The 24,163-nt window shown below is 33.1% G+C and overlaps 3 protein-coding genes and 2 long non-coding RNA genes across 6 annotated transcripts; 4 read left to right on the top strand and 1 right to left on the bottom strand.

Moving 5' to 3' along the window:
• The first annotated feature begins 3,930 nt into the window (after window positions 1–3,930).
• Window positions 3,931–6,781, top strand: LOC111478866 (actin). Of its 2 annotated transcripts, XM_023123365.1 has the most exons (5): window positions 3,931–4,023; window positions 4,933–5,004; window positions 5,193–5,586; window positions 5,733–6,346; window positions 6,442–6,781. In XM_023123365.1, the coding sequence occupies exons 2-5, from the start codon at window positions 4,945–4,947 to the stop codon at window positions 6,505–6,507; spliced, it is 1,134 nt and encodes a 377-aa protein (XP_022979133.1). In that variant the 5' UTR covers window positions 3,931–4,023; window positions 4,933–4,944; the 3' UTR covers window positions 6,508–6,781. The 2 variants fall into 2 exon arrangements, with proteins under 2 accessions (XP_022979133.1, XP_022979134.1); XM_023123366.1 differs by lacking the exons at window positions 3,931–4,023; window positions 4,933–5,004 and having other exon boundaries at window positions 5,423–5,533.
• Window positions 6,782–7,720: 939 nt separating this feature from the next.
• LOC111478869 lies at window positions 7,721–10,255 on the top strand. The gene is made up of 5 exons (XR_002717554.1): window positions 7,721–8,164; window positions 8,891–9,121; window positions 9,260–9,403; window positions 9,512–9,907; window positions 10,169–10,255. It is a non-coding gene; the product is annotated as an uncharacterized LOC111478869 (long non-coding RNA).
• Window positions 8,660–11,245, bottom strand: LOC111478861 (probable protein phosphatase 2C 23). Its single transcript, XM_023123362.1, has 4 exons — window positions 9,740–11,245; window positions 9,540–9,653; window positions 9,197–9,461; window positions 8,660–9,097 (listed from the first exon to the last, which is right to left on the bottom strand). The coding sequence occupies exons 1-4, from the start codon at window positions 11,243–11,245 to the stop codon at window positions 8,982–8,984; spliced, it is 2,001 nt and encodes a 666-aa protein (XP_022979130.1). The 3' UTR covers window positions 8,660–8,981.
• A 4,323-nt stretch (window positions 11,246–15,568) lies between these two features.
• On the top strand, window positions 15,569–16,176 carry LOC111478868. Its single transcript, XR_002717553.1, has 3 exons — window positions 15,569–15,709; window positions 15,836–15,865; window positions 15,954–16,176. It is a non-coding gene; the product is annotated as an uncharacterized LOC111478868 (long non-coding RNA).
• A 1,850-nt stretch (window positions 16,177–18,026) lies between these two features.
• On the top strand, window positions 18,027–23,362 carry LOC111478862. The gene is made up of 9 exons (XM_023123363.1): window positions 18,027–18,277; window positions 18,597–18,719; window positions 20,720–20,803; window positions 20,883–21,008; window positions 21,082–21,186; window positions 21,279–21,422; window positions 21,522–21,656; window positions 21,759–22,236; window positions 22,758–23,362. Exons 1-9 carry the CDS (start codon window positions 18,110–18,112, stop codon window positions 23,276–23,278), a joined length of 1,884 nt encoding a protein of 627 aa, XP_022979131.1. The 5' UTR covers window positions 18,027–18,109; the 3' UTR covers window positions 23,279–23,362.
• Window positions 23,363–24,163: the final 801 nt, after the last annotated feature.

The raw sequence follows: 24,163 nt of genomic DNA on the forward strand, positions 1-24,163 counted from the left end.
ATTTGTTTTTTTTTTTTTCCTTTATTTATAAATATATATATTTTAAAAAAATAAATATACAACTTTTTCATTGAAATATAAATCTATAAATTTACTCATATAAATTATATTTTAAAAGACGCTCTTTTCATAAAAAATAAATGACTTAAAATTTATAAACCTAAATGGTAACTCATTTATTTTTAAAGAATTATTCTTTGCACCTACAAACATGAAATAATAATAAACATATAATAATATATTGTTTCAAAAGGTTTCATTAAATTTGATTTCTTTTATAACAAATAAAATTATTCTTCAATTATGTTTTTTTCATAAAATTAATATTGATATCTAAATATAAGTCATATCCATCTAACCCATAATAGAATAGTTTTTATTCATATAAAAATGATTATATTTTTTTTTAATTTTATTTAAAATTTGAATAGACATACTATACTAAATCAATCATAAATATTTTGATTCTCATTCTTCAAATATAAAAATGGAAATGTGATTAAATGATTAGAGGACCAAAGATGCATCTTTTACTAAAATATACTAAACCCCAACATACTTTTAACAATCTCTTTAACTCAATCATATCTACCTATGGCATCCCCATAATTAATTAATTTTTTTTCATTATTCTCATTCAAAACTAAATTAAAAGCTATTGGGTATAATAATTCTTACCAAATAAAGCTACTTGGTACCAAACTTAATATATATTTTTTTACTAGAAATGTCAAACTTTTAATTAAAAGAACTTATGATAAAGTTTTACAAAATAATTATAAAGTTAATATACAAATAAAATTAAATCAGCTATCAGAAGTTCGTTCGTTCATATCAAATTTAAAATGAAACAAGAAATAAAATGATTCATTATCTTATAACCTCTAAACTAATAAATTATGAAGTATGAAAAGATCAAAATCTAGGATCACAAAGTGACTGTAGAAACCATGTGGAATATCCAAATTCTTCATTGAGGAGCAAAAAGGCGTTCATAACTAGGCAGATATACATCAAAAAGAAAACGTGGAACTTCACAGATATTCATGGATTTTGCTCGTGCCTGGTCTCCTATTCGTCGGAGGTCTGGATCTTTGGATGATTTTCCTCTCAGGAGAAATCGACAGTTGATTAATTAATAAAAAGAAACTAACAATTTCATTTCATTCACCGCCATTACCGTTCTTCCGAGCTTTCTTAGTCTTCTGGTGCAGCAAATCGGAGCAGAAGATCGAGTCCGCGATTTCGTCTGAGATATACACACGAAAACCTCTACGAACACCTGAAGTTCTCGGCAAGGTTCTGGAGCAGGAGATCGGCTTCGGTCGTCTAGGAGCCGGCGGACACTGTTGAACCACCGGAATCTTATGATCTGAAGACGTCGGCGTTCTGAAACCGTCGTCGTCGTCGGAGATCGAGTCTGGTGGAGCGGAACGATCGAGAGAAGCGGAATCGGAGGCGAGAGGAGGATCATCGTTTAGAGCGAAAATGAAATCGATCTGGTTCGTGGCGTCGTTCAAATTGACGCGGAAGGATTGTGGCGTAGTAATGGTGGTGAAGGAAATGCGAGGGTGCGTGAGTGGGGAGATTTCTTGGAATCCTGAGGCCATGATGACGATTGATGGAGAAAGGAGAAGGGGATTTGATGATGAAAATGGAGGTTGTTGGTAGCTTAGAGAATGGGGAAGAAGAATAAATAATAATGGAGGTGTGATTTTGTCAGGGTAGAGAGAGAAAACGGTTTCATTCAACTGAAGGTGGAAATGCAGAAGGGGAGAAACGAAAGCTTTAATGAAAGCATTGGATCCTTCGCCTCCCCTCACCTTCTAGCTAACGCTTTCTACTTTCTACTTTCATTTTTCTCTCTCTCCCTCCTCCTTCGCACGTGCGAATGTTGGGAATCTCGTATTTTGTTTTCTTTTATTATTATGAATTAAATTACTAAAAACCAACTTTATTGAGTAATTTTCTAGTATAATATTTTTAATCATCATATTTTTACGATCACTCTCATTCATATAATATTTATTTACTTAATCAATAATAATAATAAATAAATAAATAAAAAAAAAGAAAAAAAAAAAAAGAAAGAAATGGATGAACTATTTGTTAATTCCATCATTCAAAGTACATGAGGTCTATGACGGAATGTCTAGCAGCTGAGGACCATTTATAATTTATTTAACATATTAAAAGACCTAAATGTGACAGTAATAATAATATTTCTCTCATTTATTGTATTTGGAATCCTATGAAATTTGAGATTGAATTCTTATCCTATAAAATGTTTTTAGTACTTGAATACACCCATTAATTTGAGTGAATTAATTATTGGAATCCGAAGGATTTGGGAATTGAATCGAATTTCATTTCATTTCATTTAAATTCCAACTTTATAATTCAAGTCAAAATTATGAAAATTAGTTTATGTAATATAAAAATCAAGTTTAAAAGGTTTTCTTTTAAACAGAAATTTCATGGGTTTTAATTAGAGAAAGCAAAAAAAATAATAAATAAAATAAATAAAGTATTAAGATGCTAATTTAAAATTGGCGGAAGTGATTCATATGATTTTGTGATGCTGCCTCCCCATCTCCAACCATCATGTTCCACGTGTTGCAATTATCACTCCACCTGTCGACCTTCCCCATATATTTTCTTACCCTTACTATTAATATATTTGTAAATATAAAAAAGGAAAAATAGTTATCATTTTTTTAAATAGTAAAACCTTACTTTTCAAAATATTACACTTTTATTTTTAAAATTAATTTTTATTTATAGTCTTTCCATGTCAACGTATTATATTTATGGTAAATAATATTTTAAAATTTAATTTATTATAACCTTTTATCTTCTTTTAATGCATAGTTATGTGGTTTTAATATTATAACTCAAACATAGAGAAAGATTCAAATGAGTTATAAAAAAAAGGTCAATAACTTTATGGCCATGTGTGTATTATTAAAAATTTATTATTTTCCAACTTTGTAATACAGTAAAAAAATTTAATTAATAAAAAAGAATCTGAAAAATTCTAAAATTAAATAAAAAAAAAACATATATCTTATCCTTTTCTTTTTATATAATAAATGTTTTTTTTTTCAAAAGACATTTATTAATAAAGCGTATGTTTGTGTGACAGTTTTAATATATAGTGTACGAAGATTTTCAATAATAAGCATAAGCATGTTTTTTTTTTCTTTTGTATAATTAGCCATGGTTAAAGGTCATAATTTAAATTCCTCTATTTTCATTAAAAAACAAATAAAAAAATCAAACGAAATTTCTATAATGCCCTTAAACTAAAAAAAAAAAACTTTTAAATAGAAATTTTTAAAAAGTATTTAATGAAAAATTTTAAATAAAATATTAATAGTTTCTATTAGTACAAATATTTTTTTTAGACTTTTTTTTTTTTTGAAATAAAATATAAAATTTTGGAATATTTTTAAAGAAAGGTTGAAAAAAAAAGTTTAAAAAATTATTGTAATTAGAAAACATATACGAAAGAGAGAACAATTCAATTTTATATTGAAAAAAATGAAATTACGAATCATCTAAATTAATTATCCAATTTTCATTTTCGTTTAAATAACATGTAAGTGGAGGGTTATTTTGGTCCCAGAGAGAGAACGACAGCTGGATCCACCGGCGACCCAGATCAAATTGACGCGTCATGTGGGCCGTAGATCCAGTGGTTATATCGGATTCTGGACCAAGGATCGGTCAGAATGAGACCGAATTTGAGGTGCATTTGAGTCGCATTTCATTTGGGGCAGAGCTTCGTTTCCTATTTCCCATTTTATTTTTATTTTTCGTCGACTCCGTCTTTTTGCATCGTCCGTTTTCCGTTTTTTTTTTTTTTTTTTTTTTTTTTTTTTTTTTTTTTTTTTTTTTTTTTTTTTGTTTTGTTTTGTATCTGCGATTTTTAAAAATAAACTCCTCGGGAGGCGGGTAGCTGCTAGCTAAGAAATCAAGTTCGAGCGAAAACGCTCTCGATTTCAACGGTTTCGAAAAAAGGTACTGCAAAATTTTCACTCTGATCTTTCGATGAATGCTCGTCTCTACATTTTCATCGTAATGTACTGATTTTGATTCTCGAATTTCTTTCCAAACGATCGGCATTTCCTCCTGCTCAATGATTTGCTGCTTTCTTTGGAGTTGACGCAATGCTTTGGTAGCTTTTTGGATGTTCTAGCTTTAGATATGACTGTTTGATTGATGCTCTTCGCATTCTTGTTTTGTTGGCTCTACTGAACGGATATTGATTGGAGCTTGATTCTTCTGGAGTTTTATTTTTCCTTCTTATTTATTTGTTAATAATTTGAGTTTTATTGAACTGGCCTTGCTGCACAGAAAGATTATTTAGATTATTTCGAGTAATACTTCAGTAGCATAACGACTAGTTTCTCCTATATCAATAATCAAAATGCAGATTCTTAGAATTTAATCATTGTGGCGTATTATTTGCCTGGATGTTTTTGCAATCAGAGTGTGAGTTTTCTGAAATGACTGTGCAGTACCGATCAGGCCATGATCTGCCGTATTCTGCAAGTAGCAGAGGATAGACATTAGATATTTTACTTATGATCAAGTCGTTTTTTGAATATCAGAAAGGGTCATTTTATTTCCTTGCGTTATTGTAATAGTGTAATTTATTCGAGTCTCACGAGTTTCCATAAGTTCCAGCTTTCAAATTTCTCAGATATGTTGTATGTCAAGGGTCTTCGGTGGATTGTGGAATTCCGCCTTTCAAAATTTTGTTGTTGCATACGGCTATCACGATTGATGAATTTGTAGACCGATTATTTTCCTTAAACATAAGATTGGGGATCTTAGCATATTGCTTTCATCCTATCTCTGAAAGAACCATTCCATATTCACCTTTTCTTTTATATACGTTTGATGCAATCTAAAATTCTTTTGCAGACAATATAAAAGATGGCTGAGAACGAGGACATCCAGCCTCTTGTCTGTGATAATGGAACAGGAATGGTTAAGGTGATGGAATTTTACCTTCAGTTGAGGATCAAATTTTCTGAAAATTTTTATTTTATTTTAAAATTTGTAAATACAATGCTCATGAATCGATGCGTGAAATAAAAAATTTCATTCTAAACGTCTAGTTGTGATCCTCGTTCTATTCAACAGAAGAAAACTTAAATTGTAATTTTCCTGTTGTTTATCAGGCTGGGTTTGCTGGGGATGATGCTCCAAGGGCTGTCTTCCCTAGCATTGTTGGTCGCCCTCGCCATACAGGTGTTATGGTTGGAATGGGGCAGAAAGATGCTTATGTTGGGGACGAGGCTCAGTCCAAGCGTGGTATTTTGACTCTCAAATACCCTATTGAGCACGGAATTGTCAGCAACTGGGATGACATGGAGAAGATTTGGCATCACACTTTCTACAATGAACTTCGTGTCGCTCCAGAAGAACATCCAATTCTTCTAACTGAGGCACCACTCAATCCCAAAGCTAACCGTGAGAAGATGACCCAGATTATGTTTGAGACCTTCAATGCACCAGCTATGTACGTAGCCATTCAAGCTGTTCTTTCCCTTTATGCCAGTGGTCGTACAACTGGTAACTTTCTCATTGGTGTTTAAAATAGAACATGTGTCACTATCTTCTGTAAAGTTACTTCTGTACTTTTCGCTGATGAAAAGTAGGCGAATTGAGAGATTATGTTTATTGAGCCTGCCTCGTGAAGTTATTCTGCTTTGTTGTAGGCATTGTGCTAGATTCTGGAGATGGTGTCAGTCACACAGTCCCCATCTACGAGGGATATGCCCTTCCGCATGCTATCCTACGTATTGATCTTGCTGGCCGTGACCTGACTGACGCCCTCATGAAAATTTTGACTGAGCGTGGTTATTCATTCACCACTTCAGCTGAGCGTGAAATTGTGAGAGATATGAAGGAAAAGTTGGCCTACATTGCCCTTGACTTTGAGCAAGAATTAGAAACCTCTAAGACCAGCTCTTCAGTTGAGAAGAGTTATGAATTGCCAGATGGTCAGGTGATTACCATTGGCGCTGAGCGTTTCCGATGCCCGGAAGTCCTTTTCCAGCCATCCATGATCGGAATGGAAGCTGCTGGTATTCATGAGACAACATACAATTCCATCATGAAATGTGATGTTGACATCAGGAAAGATTTGTATGGAAACATTGTGCTCAGTGGTGGTTCAACCATGTTCCCTGGAATTGCTGATAGAATGAGCAAGGAGATCACAGCCTTGGCCCCGAGCAGCATGAAGATTAAGGTGGTTGCGCCGCCTGAAAGGAAGTACAGTGTGTGGATTGGAGGTTCCATCTTGGCGTCCTTGAGCACTTTCCAGCAGGTGAGTTTATTTCAAGGCGTTTTCCTTCTCATCACAATGCACATTATGTTTGATGTAGGGTCTCGAACTTACATATTTGGCTTGCTTCTATGCAGATGTGGATTGCTAAGGCTGAGTATGATGAGTCTGGCCCCTCAATTGTCCACAGGAAATGCTTCTAATCACGAGCAAACACGTGTCAAGTTCGGTACCGTTTTACGTGAGAAAGAAATTGCTGCTTGATATTCCTTCTTTCGTTCAACTCCATTTTTCCATGTTTTCCCTTCTTTTTGTATCTTGTCTTATCATAATGTATGGTCGTCAACCTTTAATGAACGGAGTGATAGCTGGTCTTTTTGTCAATCATTCAGTTATCACTTATAATCCCTTTGGTGCCAAGTCTATTGTGTTATTTTCATTTTTTTATTCTTCTGAATATGGTGACCAGTGAGGAAATTTTGAATAATTTATCCTTCGTCAAAGATGTTGTTTTTAAGATTTTAACTAATTTATGATTATGGCTATATGCAATAATTTGGCCTCATTTTTCTTTTGAGAGGATTGTCAACTTTTATTGATTTGAATTGGGTCAGGATCGGGGCTTAAAAAATATGGAGCTGTTGGCAGCGGAGGTGGAATCATCGCCTGCCATATGTTTCCCGCGTAAACGGCAGCGCGCATGTCCATTATCCCAAATTTCAATTCGGTCTTCATTCTTGAGCCGAACCTGAACCCTAGCTTAGCGATGACTTCAAATTCAGATTCTTAACATTATCCATTTTGTTGCCCTGATTCAGAAAGATGTAGATTGTTCATCTCGCCTAGAATCTGAATCGCCGTAGCCGCCATTAAGAGTTTGTGGGTGGTTCCTATCTCCATTCTCGTTTACCGCATTGTTTCCGATCCGAACATGGTATGTTTTTCGTCATATTCGTTTCGAATTTTTTAAATTTGGAGTTTGTTTGTTCTCAATTGCATTTTCTTAGTAAAATTAGCTGAAATATTTATCCTCACTGATGTTTAAGGACGAGATATTTCATGTACCTCAAGCTCAGAAATGCTGCAGTGGGAACTTCCGAAGTTGGGACCCGAAGATTTCAAATCCTCCTGGACTGTACGTTCTTATCTCTCTATTCTATGATTCTTTCAACTAGAAGTGTTGGCTCCTATTCTGGATTATTGTCCTGATTTGTATCCTTATTCAGCTTACAGGCTATATCCAGTATGAAATAGTGAAATATTTGCTTCTTGTTTTCTTAATTTTTTAAGTACTCAATTGTCCCTGTGAGGAATAAATAACAATATTTGTCTATCATCAATGTAGCATCGCTAGGACTTTTGGCAGAACTTGGTGGTAATGATAATACATGGAACCTAAATCTTCTGAAGGTACTATCTTTCACTTGCCCACGTTGCTTCTTTGTTTCCTGCCACTGTCTTTACTCAAACTGTACCATCATTTTCTTAAGCTTGTTCCATTCATATTCTCCGTTCAACTAATTTGCATCATTTTCTAGTAACTAGATCTGAATTATCATTCTTTCTAGCCCTTGATGTTATTAGATTCTTACGTGCTCTGTGTCAGCCATAAATGTGCAAGTGGGGTTTTGAATGCTCTGATTATTTTGAAAACGAATTTGCATCCACTATCCTTTATCTTATTTTATGGCATAGTCTTTTGTCTTACAACCGCTTACTTTTTTTCGGTGGAATTCAAACTGGAGATCCACCTACATGATCAATAACCATCGGAGGTAAAAGTCCAAAGAAATGTACTGGTCCTCCTTTCCAAGGGATTTATGATAGTAACAGACCCATCCTAGGCCGGCTTCACACAAGGTCTTATTTTTCTTATTGGTGTAGAAGTGGAAGCAAGATTGATCATACTTATCCACTCACAAACAGAAATATACAAAGAGACAACGATTTACATAGTTCGGAGAGAGAAAATTTTCTTATATGTACTAGTGGTAACCTATTACCATAACTAAAGTGTTCACAAGTCTATCCGTACAAAAGTCTCAATCTAGAAATTTCTAAACCATTGACTAAATATCAGAATAGATTTATAACTAATAAATAGCTAAAATGTATTAAGCTATTTAATTATGATTAATTGCATGGTAACCAAATAACGAATAACTCAGTCTGTGATGGATGCTTTGTGTAGTCTGACCGAGATTTCCATTTCCAAGAGGGGTTGGGTGGGTGGAGGAAGAGGATTCAAAGGCTGATTACTTTGTCTTTCTTTTCTTTTATTGGGAATGGGACATAAAATTTTGATCCCCAGCTCCATTTCCACCAACAAGCTCAAATTCAAATAAAATTTAGTAGAGTTGTAAATGATTGATTGTTTATTTTGGGTGGGTGGGTTGGTAGGAAGTCAGGACTCCTAGAGAAGAAACTTCTTAAGTCTGCTAAACAAAATTGCTGAAATTTTCCAAACAGTTCTGCGTTGGAATGTATTTGTATTGGATGCAAGTTGCAACACACGCACGCACGCACAATTTGGGGTGGAAGACAGGCAAGAGGAAGCTGAACAACTCTACACTCTCTGTGTTGAAGGTTGAAGAAGAAGAATCAATGAAATAAATGGCAGAATTATTTGGCCCACCTACTGTTGTTATCTTTGATTTCTATTGGCTAGTATCTTTATTTACATCAACCAATGCCAAATTCTTCCTTCTAATGAAATGATGATCACTGAAACGTCGTCGTGGTACTTCCGCCGCTCCCCTTGTGGGATATCAAGCAGCTCATGGAAGGCCATTCCTGCATGTTTTCCAAATCACATCAGTAAGTAAAGTTCATACTCCTAACATATATGCTGTATTTGTTTCTTTTCTTTTATCTTCCTTTCTTGTTTCTTACCATATTTTTTAGCTGCTCGGAACAATACTTCTTCAATGAGATTTTGAGCAGGATCTCCTTCAGGGAAAGAAGCAATGAAGGACTCTACTTGAGCAACAGCTTCTTCATTTGTAAAGTATTGATAGAGTCCATCAGACGACAATATCAAGAATCTGTCAGTTGGGCTGAGTTTATAATGGCACAGAGTTGGATCACAGGTGATGTAAGGTGAATTTCCCACATAGTCTATTCTGAACATCTCTAGCAATGCGTCATTCCACTTTGGCTGCAAAACACTCATTTCATCAGTACCATATTTGTCTTACATTCTAGCAGACTACAAGGTTTGGAAATTTGGAAAGACCTGTTTCAGAAAGCCAGCACCAAACGCCCGTGTGATTTTCAAATAACCTTTCACCCTGTCATTCATAATTGCTGAAGGGTCGTCAGAATGAGCATTCTTGATCCTCTGAACTTCCTGATGATATTCAAGTTCTCTCATAAATGCATGTAATCTAAATGCAGTGCTTAGTGGAAGATGAGTGATATTGACAAGAACATTACCTCCTCTGTGTACGTGCTGTGGTCCATCGTAAGCTGATGGGAAGCTAAGGCTGTTAATCTTTCAGGGGATTCTAATACCCGTAGTGTTCCTTCATTGATTCTCTCCAAGTCTCTGTATGGTTCGAGTTGCTGCGCTACAATTGCACGGCTGTCTCCTACATTCATCAGGTACACATCTTCTCCTCTCATTAACATAACCAAAACACAAGAACCCATTAGAGCTAGCTCAGGATTTCTTGTGGCCATCTTGTCTGCATTCTGCAGATATGATTCCTCTGTTTTTTTCAATGCTTCAGATAGAGCATTCAACACCTCAGAATGATTGATTGTTGTTGATTCATCCCATATGTTGTGGTGATCTAATCCTATGCTTTCCCTTTCCCTTTCCCATTTCCAATTCTCTGGATCCTGATCGCCCTTCTTCATCAGCTGTCTCGTCCTATTTTCTGCCGAAAAGTTCACTGTAGGTTGATGAACATTAGCCTGAGTTTTTATGTGGGTTGTTCCATGATCGTCTTCCTCAATTAAAGCAGAGTTGGATGAGTTCATGGAAGACGTGGTTGCAGTTGAATCCAACTTATCATTCCATATCAAACCCTTGAGCTCTTTGAGAACGGCAGTGTAGAGATTAGCGAGTAAGTAATCAGGAGCATCAGGCCCGTTGAATCCATCATAAACTCCGACAAAAACCCAACCATTTTCCTCCAATATCACCACGTGAACTCTATCCTCGCCGGCCTTCCCCTGTGCCCACTGTACGCCCTGACCGCCGACAAAGTAATCGCCATCGTCTTCCTGCGCCAAACTGGCGTGGCTGCTCAAATGAACACTGCTTTGAGTCTGAGCTGCATTCTCATGTTTGTATGAACTCGCAGCCTTCTGGTTTCGAGAAATGGTTTTGGATATGGCTCTCTTCAGAATCCGAATGAGACTTCTTCTTTTCGATTTCGGTTGTCTATCTCCAACGCCGCCGTTAGAGACGCTTCTCTGCAATTTCTCAGGTCCGCCGCCCTTCTCAATCGAGCCGGAGTAAACCACTCGATCTATCGGGCACGATTCGATGCTCCGGGCGGCCAAGGGTCCGGATAAGAACCCTCTCTCCATTGGACCCGAAGAAGGGTTTCCACCGAAATTTCCCGACATCGAGTGGCGTGGCACCGGCTGTAACGGCACAGAGGCAAAGGAATTCGAGCAATCGAAAGCAGCGGCCCGATCAAACGTGGTGCTATAAGGATATAGATCGACCAGAGACGTGGACAGCGGCGTTGAGACGTTGGCGCTTACAGAGGCGCCGGAAATCGACCGGAAAATGGTCGCTGGAGAGATGTAGTCTTCGGGGAAAGCTTTGAAGGAGGAGAGGGTTTGTGGGTCGGGTGGGAGATAGTAAAAGGAGTGGCCAAAACCGCCGTCGTGGGGGTCGGAGATTATGTCGGCAGGACCATAACGACTGGAAATATCGCCGGCGCCGGCGAAGCAGTGGCCAATCTTCCCAATATGATTACCCATATGAAATAAGAAAACAAAAAAAAGAGAATTTATCTTCTCTGCTGTTTGATTTGATTGATCATTGCAAAATACTCTCTCTCTCTCTCTCTCTCAATGTGAGAGAGAGATCGTGCGCCTCAAACCGGAAGAAGTTTGATAGCTCAGAAATTGTTAATGAGAGAGAAAGAGGGGAGAGAGAGAGAACAGTTGACTTTTAGAAGTGGTATTCATATTTGTTTTTTTGTTTGTTGCTTTTTAAAATTTTCTTTTCTCTAAAAAATACTTGCTGCTTTTTTTTATTATTATTTTATTCATTAGGTCGTTGACCTGCATTAAACTAAAAGCAAAAGAATTGGAAATTTTAGGAATTTTCAATTAAAGAGATAGTTCGATTATTTTTCCTCTTTTATTTTATCATTATTATTATTGTTATTATTATTATTATGTAGGATCTTAGTAAAATCCAAAAGTCAATGTTTGAAATTTCGTATCAAATAAATAACGAATAATCATTTATCTTAACTTAAAACCCAAATATAAATTAATTAGTTTCCAGACTTTTAATTCTTTTAATTTTCAACTACATGAACGTGCAGTGAAGATAGTTCCTATTTAACCAATCAGCATATGCCACGTCATATTATTTTATTTCTTTATTCTTTTTGAATTTGAATTATTTTCATTAAGGTAATAGACATGGAAAGCTTGTTAATTTTTCCATAAATAATTTATTTTTTATTGAAAATAAAATTGGTGGCAGCCTTTCATTATTTGGTTTGAATTTAGTGGTAACCTATATGTAGCTAAATTACACGTGTAAAATAAAATTTCCCTCTTTCTATTTATGTAATTTTAGGGAGAGGTTAGGAAATTGATGCATTTTCAATTCTCACCTAACATTCCATTTAAAGAAATGCAGACGCATTTCTTTGTTTCACATTTATTTTTATAAATCAAATTATTAATTCTAGAAAAATTAAGCATTTAAAGTTTCAATTGCTCATTAATGCTTCCATATTGGCTTAATTAATTGAAACTAAACAAATATGAACGCTTTTTTTTTTTTTTTTTTTGTATGAATTATTTAAAAAATAATAATTAAATTATGAGTTTAATTGAATGAATTGTTTAAATTGAAAGTTTAATTTAAAACTTTCACAATATGAATTCGAAAGTTAAATAAAAAAAATTAGAAACTAAGAAATGAAATTTAAGGATTAAAACGATAATTAATTAAAAAAAATTAAGAATAAATCATAAAACATTAAAGGAACTATCTTTTCCTTGGAATAAAATTGGAGACGATATATTTAGAGATAAACATTGAAAATATAAAGGGAAAATTTTGACACGTGTCACTATCTCAGGAATTCGTTCACTTTTCTCCTCAAAAGACTTTCTAAAATTAGAATGTCTCAATGGCCCCAAAATAAAAAGATAATGAAGTTGACGTGGTCCATTGAATGTAAAGGCTTCGATTTTTCTCAAAGATGGAAGAAATAATAATTATTATAATGAATAAATAAATAAAGTTGTATTTGAATTTCTTTTTCATATTTCATCCGCCACCAAATTTCTCCTACTTTCTTCTGTAGCCCTCGAACAAAGTACACCTATATTTAAGGATTTTATTGTCATTGCTAAGTTTATGGCATGACTCTGATACCATGTTAGGAATCACGACTCTCGTATCATATTGTTCACTTTGACCATAAACTCGCATGTCTTTGCTTTGAGCTTTCACAAAAGGTCTCACACTAATGAAAATGTATTTCTTTACTTATAAACCAATGATTATTCCCTAAATTAACCCATGTCCGACTCACTCCCAACAGTTCCCAATAAATTTTTCATCAATATATATTGAAACTGAGTTGCTGATCTTAATTAAGTGTTTGAAAATAAATAAATATGTGTTTTACTTATCACCATTTTAATTTTATTAAAACAAAAAATTAAAATAAATGATTCGAACAATACGAGCAATCCCAACAATCTCAACTCAAATATTTTATGTTTGAGTTGGATTCGTTATTTAAAAAAGTTGCTTGATTTGAAAAGATTTACATGAAACCACGAGATTGGTCTAAAAAAATATCTAAACCCAACTCGACTAAACTCATAAACATTCTTAAACTACACATTCCTAAAGGAGAATTTTGAATGATGAGTGAGCAAAAAGATATGGGTCATCCCTTGGATATAGCTGAGGATACGGATATGGGTCGTTAGCCCAAACCACTTGGGCTCGAGGAACAGGCTTAGCCCAAACCAAAAAGGTATTGGGCTAAGCCTCTTTTTCTTCATCGATATCTGTGAGGTTACAAAATATTTTATATTTATTTGTGCTGAAATTAGTAAATGTTTTTTTTAGCATAATTCAATATATTAACATATATACCTACAAAAAATATATATATATATATATTTTACGGCCAAGATTTAAATAACTAAAAAAATAACTAATAGTTCGTAGAAATATATAATTGAAAAAAAAACATATATTTACTTAAACTGTAAAATATGAGATTAATGTCGTTTGACCTCTAAAAAAAACTTTAATTTAAACGGTATCTCATATATTTATTGAATACAAATATTAATATTAAATACAAAATTAAATTATATATCCCATACATTTATTGAGTTTAAACAGTATGCGAAAAAAAAATGAGAAATTTTAATTTTTTTTTTTTTTTTTTTTTAATATTGAGACATTAAATTCATATATTAAACTTATTGAAGTGGTGGAAGTCAAAGTTCGATATGGGCTGTATGGCCCACACTCCATAAGTGACCACTTTCATTCTCCACCCACCAAAATATCCATCCATTCAAAGTTTTATTATTTTTATTATACTTTTTCAAACGAATAATCTAATTTTTCAATCCCAACAAAATGAAGAATATTATTCTAACTAAAAAATTATTAATATTTATATATATATATAAAAAAAAAAAACCATGTTAGTTAGTTTTCATTTAAATTTAAATTTTAAAAAATTTCTTATATCAAGATTATATTATTTTAAAGCCAATTATTATTTTTTATTTTGTTTTTTCCTTCAGAAAAAGACCAATTTTTTTTTATTTATGTGGGAAGAAAAAAATAAAGAAAATTGGAGTTTTTGTTTTTGTGCCTTCCATAGTTGAAAAAGGTGAAATTCTAAGGGCCCATTTTCCATTACTATGGAATGTACACTTTAGCATACTTCATCTTCTTCTCATGCTTTAACAAGTTTTATTTTATTATTATAAATAACCAATTAAATGTATTTTTTAAATAATTATTTTTAAAAAATACAAAGTCTCCATGCCTGATTTTCAGGCGTTTGTGAGTTTTTTTTTTTTTTTTTTAAATTTTCTATTTATTATAAAATTTAAATTCGATAAGAGAATAAATAAATTAATTTTAATCAACATTTCAACATGTCTTTTTCTGGTTTTAGAGACATATTGAGACATTTATTGGGAATCCAAAAATAAAAGAATCTTTTCACTTTTTTATTTTTAATAATTAAATTTATTCTAAAATATTAGAATATTCCTATTATGTAGTTGATTTTAAATTTTCCCTTTAATATTTTAATTTTTTTACTAAAGTACCCAACGCAATTTTCTTTTAAAAAATATTTGTTTGAATTTTATCCATTTTTTAAATAAAATAATTGAATAAATAATAACTATTTTGGCATTACTAGAATAAAAGGAGAAAAAAAATACTTACCAAATAAAGATTTTTTTTTTTTATTGAAAATGATGAAAATTAAAATTATTAAAAATAAGAACAGAAAAATATTTTTAAAAAGTGATTTATTTAGCCGAACTCTAAAATACAAAGACAAAAGGATTCAATCGTCAGAGTTTTTAATGAAAGTGGACCAACCGCTTAAGGACGGTCCATTTCATTATGGCCAGAGCTTTTGAACCGGCCAACTCAATCTCCCTTAAAACGGTGTCGTTTTAGCAAGAAAAAATCAATTCAAACACTAAATTATCATAATTAAATTAATTTATACCATTTATAATTGATTAATCATTATTTTCACTTAAAATTAGCTCAAAATTACTTAAATTAAAAATTGATTTTTTCCATTAAAACTATTCACTCTCTTCAATTACAAGAAATAAAAATGAAAAAACAATTAAAAAAAGAGAATAATCGATTTAGAAAAATAAAAGAGAAATACGAAACCATGGAATATAAAATAATATTATAAACGGAATTTAGAAAAGAAAAAAAAAAAAAAAAAGTAGAGATGCGCGTTTGGGAAGCGAATGAGATTGCAACACGTGGACGGTGGATAGCATCCAACACGCGACTATAAATATCGCTTGAAATTGAGAGTTTGAAACCAGCAAGCTCAAAGTTCTTCGACCAAAAATCAAAAAAACAATTTGAGATTTAATTTTTGTGTACGGAAAAAGAAAAATGCCGAAGTGTGGATGTGACGCTGCCTGCAATTGCAGCCTCAACAACTGCTCGTCAGTATCTTCTCTTGCCCACCTTCCTTCTTATTTTCTGTTTGTTTCTCGAGAAAATTTGGAAATTTTATTTTCCCGAGAAAATCAGAAACTGACTGTTTTTCATACTTTGTTTTTTTGTTGCAGATGCAAACGTGATGTTGGTCCCATGAAAGAGTATGAATTTGCATTTATATTTATATATATATATATATATATCATAAAATTTTGCATATAATTAAAAAGGTGTGTTTTGTGAAAGCAGGAACTTTGAGGAGGGTGGATGTGACTGCAAATGCTCGTGCGTAGACAATTGCAAGTGTGGGTGTGGGTCATGCAGCTGCTAAAGACATATAATTTAAGGCTATGATTTGAAATATGTATGAATGGGTTGTGTGTGTTGTGTTTGTGTGTAAGGTGTTCGACGAAATGCCGCTTACAAATACTTGAGAAATAAATGGCACACTCATTCCTATTTTAATGCATCATCTGCCTTCTTCTTTTCTAATGTCCCCATTGCCTCATTTACATTGCTATTTAAACTTTAAACCACACACCATATAACTAATACCACACCCGGACACATAATGCTTCATTCAACCCTTCCGAACAAAGTTTCAAAAATATTCTTTTAACTTTGAAAAATGCTATTTAACTCGTCTAACATTTTAAAACACGTCTACACTTTTAAAAAACAATACACGTCCACTTTGATATTCTTTTAATTTTGAAAAGTAGTCTTATGTCTAACTTTTTAAAAAATGACACACCCACTCTGAGCCCAAAATGACTCGAACCAATAAAATAATATTTTTGGATTATGATCCTTCCCTAAAGCAGTGGATGTGAGATTTTCATCATGGAACAAGTATAACATTAAACAAGATAATTTATAAGGTATCGATATACTATTTTTATCTATATATTAATGGTAAAAAAAGTTTTTAATTTTTAATTTTTTTTGTATGTGTATTTTTTAAATATAGTATTATTAATGATAAGGGTATTTATAAATGAAAATTTTGGTATTTTTGAAATAAAATATTAATGGTTTCTTAAAGTTATTATTGAAAATTAAGAGTTAGGTATCTTAAAAAATTAGTTTAGCTTATATTTTTCTACCTTAATTAATTATTTTTGCTTTTTATTTATTATTATTATTATTATTTTAGAAAATATTTGTTATTTAGTTAAATTACAACTTTAGGTCTGAATTGCATCTTTTTTTTCACCAAACTCTCATTTTTTGCTTGTTTACCAACAGGGTAAACCCTAATTTTGTGTCTAATATATATGTGACTTATTTACGAACCTATTCAATATTTTAATAATTATGCCGAATACATCACTCGCTCGTTGTTTACAATTCGGAGACATGAAGGACAAATTCGTAAATTAACCTTGCTATATCTAGATATGTTTATTAATTTCATCGTATGAGTTCCGAGTCAACAACGACAAAGATTTTTTTCTTCTCGACCGTTGAGCTTATAATAAATAGAACCCATAAGGTACCATTGTTTAATTGATCTCCACCGTCAATTATTTACTAGACCATAAAAAAATGAGTTAGTGTAAAAGTTTCCGTAAGAAGTAAAATTATAAATATCTTAGGTGGTTATTTACATGTCCAGCGGAAGGGAAATAATTGTGTATTACATACATAATAGCAACTTCTTGAATAAATCATATTAAAATTAGGGTTTTTTTTTAAAAAAAAGAAAATAAAATAATTTAATTTAAGAAGAAATAAACAAATTCCCATTATTTTCTGTGAAATGAACGAAGCAGGTAATTAAATGCAAAGAAGCTACACAGTATCCATTACGCATTACAGGTAATTCATTCACTAACCTTCCAAATATGGGCAACAAATTATGGAATTCCAAATGTGAAATTACCATTTTGTATTTAGCCACAAAAATGGCAATTTAGTATAAACCGATATTCTTGTTTTTTTTTCTTTATTAATAATAATAATTAAAAGCAACTTTAACCCTCCAATTGTGCTGAAAATTAGTCAGGTACACATGATCCATCAATCCAAAAATATTTTTTTTTATTTTTTATTTTTTATTTCTCTATTTTTTCAAATCTTATATTATAATATTATTCATTTGTAACGTCTAACAATACCACCCCCAAACCCTCCTTCAAAACCACGCCAAACAACTCCATTTCTCCTCCGTGTCAGCAAGCAATTCCCCTATTCATCCAATCAAACCTTGCCACGTGTCCTCTGCATGTGGGGTCTTGAGATTATTATTATAGAGCCAGAGAAGTTGTTGATACAATACCTCCCCTCTCCTCCCTCCTCCTCCTCCTCCTCCTCCTCCCTCCCTCCCTCTCTCTCTCTCTCTCTCTCTCTCCCCCTTCTTGAATTTTCTCTCTCCCTCTGTGCTTTTGGTTTCTGGGTTGAAAATGGTGATCTGTGTGGAGGAAAACAGTGATAGCAACAGAGAAGCAGCGAAGGGTAAAGGAGCCATGGTTCCAATGCATGCACCACGGTCAAACCCAAGTGGCTCACTGCCATTACAGACAAATCACAGCTTGTCTCTCACTTTTCTCAGTGACCCTCGAGGGCAAGGGGTATTATTATTATTATTTATTATTATCACTGTTATATTAAAAATAAATTTACAAAAATAATTCATCCTTTAAATCTTTGTCTCACTATTTTTTTTTGGTATAAACCCAAAATTCTTTTGTGTTTGGTTGTGTGAGTGAAAGTGTAAAAAAAAAAACCCCAAAAAAAAAACATGGTATCAGAACCGGAGGATGGATCTGAAGATCTAACGAAGAACATATAACCCTAATAAGAACGAACGAGCGATGAACACGGTTTGATGTTTGTTTGTTGGGTGTAACTTTGTTAACCCTAGATTTGTATATCTTGTTGAAATTACAGGTTGTGTTGAAGATGTCTCAAGCACCTGAAACGAATTTCATGACATTTCTTCCATCTGGCTCTCAACTCAAGCTCAGCTTACAAATTCCTCAACCCACTTCACTTCCTACAAAGCCAACTTCGGTAATACCATTTCTTCATTCATTTACAACTCATATCTTGTTCATCATCTCTCAATCGAGTTTAAGTTTTGGGATTATGAACAATTGTGTCATAATTAGGGTTGATTTCTACATGCATGTTGCATTTGAGACGATCTAAGTCGAAATCCGTAAATAATTAGGTTATTTCATAACTATGAACATATTTCGTTACTCGATCTCATAGATAAAAGGTAAGAAGAAGAAAAAACATTTACATGGAAAGAAAATTTTATAGTAGTTCAATAAAATCTAATGTTTGTTGATCGTTAACCGTTAGTCGTTAATCGTTGATGTTTAAATCATCAACCGTTAATTGGTAATCATTAATTTGAACTTCCGCAACTAAAATATGTACTTGTGTGCTACCGGTTTAATTATTAAAACGAATGTCTTTTTATGACTTGTACGAACATGACGTAGGGTCGTCTTTGATTCGTGGTTATAAAAGAATTACCAAAGATGAAAGGAACGTCTTGTTTTATTTTTTTATAACGAGAAAATTAAAATAATTAATTCAAATTATCCTAGTTAATTAGTTATTAGGAAAGTTTATGAAACATTGAGATGTTAGCATGTTCATATATATGGAATTTAAATGTTGTTGATTGTTTATTGCATCTTTGTTTGTTTGGGGCAGTTTAAGTGGGTGATTATTGATAATATGATTAAATGTCTTCAAATTACATTAGACATATAATATATTATAATCTGGGTTAACTATTATGTTGTATTCCATAATGTTTTTTTTTTTCTCAATTTAGTTTTATTATTTGAAAAGTTTTGATTATTAAAATTTTGTCCTAGAATTAGTTGATGATAAACTTGCATGACTTATACATTGGTGTCATGAACTAAACTGAAAAAATAGGTTAAATTACGGGTTCTGTTCATAAGATTCACGTTTGTGTCTACTGAGTCTCTAAACTTTTATTTCATGTAAAAAAGCGTCCAATAGAATCTTAAATTTTTAATTTTGTGTTTATTTAGTCTTTAAATTTTTAATTTTATGTCAGGTCAGAGTAATAGAATTTAAAATTTTAAATTGAGTCTCTAAACTTTTAATTTCATGTCAAATAAGTCTCTAAACTTTTAAACGGGATAATAGAGTCTAAAACTTTTAATTGAGTGTCTATTTAGTGAACTTTTAATTTAGTCTCTAAACTTTTAATTTGGTCTGAGATAAGTCTCTAAACTTCAAAAAAATGTCTAATAGAATCTAAAACTCTTAATTTTGTGTCTATTTAGTCTCTAAACTTTTAATTTGATCTGAAATAGGTCTCCAAACTTAAAAAAATGTCTAATAGAATCTAAAACTTGGAGGGTCTATTTAGTCTCTAAACATTCAATTTCATGGTCTCCGAACTTTTAATTTTGTGTCTATTCAGTCTATAAATTTTTAATTTTGTATCCATCTGGTTTCTAATCTTTCAATTTTGTGTCCAAATAGGTCTCAAAACTTTAAAAAATGTCTAATAGAATTTAAAACTTTAAATTTTGTAGTTTCTAAATTTTCAATTTCATGTCTAACTGGTCTCCAAGTTTTAAAAAAGTGTCAAATAGAATCCAAAACTTTTAATTTCAATTTCCAGTCAAATAAACCAGTCTCTAAATTTTCAATGATGTGTCTAATAAATCTCTAAACTTTTTAATTTCGTATCTAATAAACTACTTATCCAAGAGACTCATGCACTACAAGCTTAAATGATTAGTGATATGAAGAGAGTGGTTAAAGATGAAGTTGTGTTGGTGGGTCTCTCTAATGGCGACGTTTGAAGGTTGAAAACGATGAGATTTGGTAGTTTTAAGACAGAAAATTACACAAAAATTGTTAAGTGTTTGTGTGAATGAATAGTTTCTTTTGATGAAAAAACGTACCCATCCAGTTTTGGGAACACAATGAAACCACTATATCCACTCACTCTTCATATCACCTTCAAATTTCTAAGTACCAAATGCATCTTTTTCTTTGTTTCCTTCTAGACCAAGATGCTTGATTGGAGCCACCCCACAAAAACTGCTGCTAATCGCTCTCAAATCATCAAAACTCTTAGAGAAATGGTCAAGGTAACCCCTCCCTCCCATAAACACTTTCTTTTTTGTTTCATAAACCCCTACTTTTCTTCCTTAACTTTCATTTTCGCAGAGGGCCGTGACCGAGTTTAGATTATTGTCGTCGCCCATGAACCTTAACGAAAGAGCCAACTTCGACGACGTTGTTGAAGCGGTTCCCGTCTCCTTTAGACCCCCTCAACCACCCAACACGGATATGGTACAATCTCGACTATATTTTACTTTCCAACTCTTTTTTGGAGGGATGAATGACAATTTTGTTTTTGGATTAGGTTTTGTCTCGGAAAAAGAGAGTGACGACGTTACTCGTGGGGGAAACCCTAGTTTCGTTCCAACTTCCTTACAATTGTCCGTTTAATCTCGAGGATCTTGAGGAGGTATATGTTTACATAATTTGAATTTGGATTAATGATTATTATTTAAGTGAGATTAGGGTTTAATTTGACATTATGGATAATGATTTATATAGTTGGTGGAAGTAGAGAGGAATGAGGCAACGGCTCTAAATACAACTGGTGAGATTATTTATAATGTGCCTCGCTATACTTTCTTTCAAAGATTACAGGGTTGGAAAATGGAAAGGCGTCAACGCATTAACGGAAGATTTGACTTGGTATGTTTGACTTTGACCCATAGTATGTCAACCTTATTATAAACAAAAAAAAAAAAAAAAAAAAAAAAATCATGTTAACATATGATGTTCTTGTCACAGTACTATCATCACCTACCATCAAGGAAGGTGTTTCGGTCCATCACTGAGGTTGTGAATTTTTTCATATATGAAGTTTATCCCGACAAACCTCAAAAATCTGCGACCAAATTAAATCCGGGCGAAAATCAATTTCCTGTGAGTTTATTTTTATTTTTTATTATTCTTCGTTCTAATTAATTTGATATTGGATCAGGTTTGAGAGTGATTTTGAAAATGAATGCAATTTATTTGGTTTAGGGTGAAACAAGTGAGGGAAAGAGGGTTTCGCCATTGAAGAGGAAAGTTGATGAAATGAGGGAGAAATGGCGTCCAATGTTCTTTGACGTTAATGGCGATAATAAGAAGAGTGATGATAGGCGCATTGCACGTCCGTTTGATCTTAACGACGAACATCAAAATGATGATGAAGATGATGATGATGATTACTACTTCGGAGATGATCTGACATGGAACCAGAAGGGAAGAGTGGAGAAGTTCTTGGCTGAATCATATGAGAATCTCCTAAACTTACCTAATACTCAGAAACCCAAATCCTTGAGTTTTGATATCAATGAGGAAATCTGTGAGGAAGAAGAAGAACAAAAAGAAGAAGAAGAGGAACAAAAAGATGCCAACTTAATCAATTACCCTAATGAACCCACTGTTGAGGAATTACTGGCCGAGGCTTACGATAACCTTGTAAACGGGGCCAGGGATCAACTCAACTCCATTAAAGGTACTTCTTTCATTTCTCTCTGTCTAAATCTATCGTTAACGTATATTGTTACGTTTATAGTATTGTCCTTTTTAGGCTTTCCCTTTTAAAAATCTCAAGAGAGCTTTCTCTTTCGAGTTTCCACCACTAATAGATATTGTTCTTTTTAGGGTTTCTCTTTTGGGTTTCTACCGCTATCAGATATTGCTCTTTTTAGGCTTTCCCTTTCGGGTTTTCACCTAGACATATTGTTCTTTTCAGGCTTTCCCTTTCGGATTTTCCCTAAAGAGCTTTCTCTTTCGAGTTTCCACGCTAGTAGATATTGTCTTTTTTAGGCTTTCCCTTTTAGATTTCTCCTCAAGTTTTTTAAAACATGTCTATAGTAATAGTTCAAGTCCACCGCTAGTAGATATTGTCCTTTTTTAACATTTTGTTTCATACTTTTCTTCAAAATTTTTAAAATGTGTCGGTTAGGTATAAATTTTGTAAGAAATATTTGCAACAGATGTTTGAAGTTATTTTGCTTTTTAATTTGTTTGTAGGAAAGGAAAAGTGCGAAAGCTTCCCAGAGATAGAAAGCAGCAAAAAATTAAACACTTTGGCCCTTACATGCCTTCCTTCTTCTTCTTCTTCTCCTCCCAACGTTCCCATCAACATAAACTCCATTCCATTAGAGACGATCACAGAAGCACCCGAAGCCATGGAAGTGGAAAACCCAGCTTCTATTGTGAATGTGAAACCTGAATATTTCGATATCATCACAGAAGTGAATCCTGAAAATGTCATCATTGATGACAAACCGAGCGAAGAGGCAGCGGCAGAGGGAGCGGCAGTGGCAGCGGCAGAGGCAGCGGCAGCGGCAGCGGCAGCGGTGGTGGTGGAGACAGAGACGGAGAAGATGACAGAAGGCTATGATGGAATCTGTTCTTCAATGGAAGCGGCCAAATCTGTTGCATATATGAACATGGATGAGTGTGACCTGATCAACCACATCCCAGAATCCTCGGACATGTTTGACCTTGCTATGTTCTTGGCCAATAACAGGGAGAGCGGGGGCTTCTAAACCCTACAAATATATGTGTGCGTGTGTGTAATAAAAAGACTTCAATAACCAAAACATGTTTCTGGTTAGCCCTGGAAAAACCGAAGGTTTGGTTGGATACTCGTTGTTGTTGTTTGCTGTTGTGTTGTTGTTTTACCTTGTACTGAATGTCTGGTTTCATGCTTGACTGTTTATACTGTGTTTTAGTTCTATATAATAATATGTAATGTGTCCCTATTCTATTGTGTTGTTAGTCTTTTTCTCGTTAAAATCTATCTTTGTGCAGGTTTCTATCAATCTTTTTCTCGTCAAAATATATCTGTGTACAGGCTTCTATCAATCTTTTTCTCGTCAAAATCTATCTATGTGCAGGCTTCTATCAATCTTTTTCTTGTCAAAATCTATCTATGTGCAGGTTTTTATCAATTTTTTTCTCGTCAAAATCTATCTGTGTGAAGGGTTCTATTAATCTTTTTCTCGTCAAAATCTATCTGTGTGCAGGTTTCTATCAATTTTTTTCTCGTCAAAATCTATCTGCTTGCAGGCTTCTATCAATCTTTTTTTCAGTCAAAATCTATATGTCTGTAGGCTTCTATCAATCTTTTTCTCATCAAAATCTATATGTCTGCAGGCTTCTATCAATCTTTTTTTCATTGAAATCTATTTGTGCAAGCGTTTATCAATCTTGTTCTCGTTAAAATCTATCTGTGTGCAAGCTTCTATCAATCTTTTTCTCCTCAAAATCTATTTGTCTGCAGGCTTTTATCAAATTTTTTTTTGTCAAAATCTATCTGTGTGCAGGCTTCTATCAATCTTTTTTTCGTCAAAATCTATCAATTCCTTATTCAACCTTTTGTTACGTCAGTGGAGAGGCCTCTTTCGAAGACTTCTCATATCTGAAAACTT

This window comes from Cucurbita maxima, unplaced genomic scaffold (assembly GCF_002738345.1).
Source record: "Cucurbita maxima cultivar Rimu unplaced genomic scaffold, Cmax_1.0 Cma_Scf00004, whole genome shotgun sequence".
NCBI lineage: Eukaryota > Viridiplantae > Streptophyta > Magnoliopsida > Cucurbitales > Cucurbitaceae > Cucurbita > Cucurbita maxima.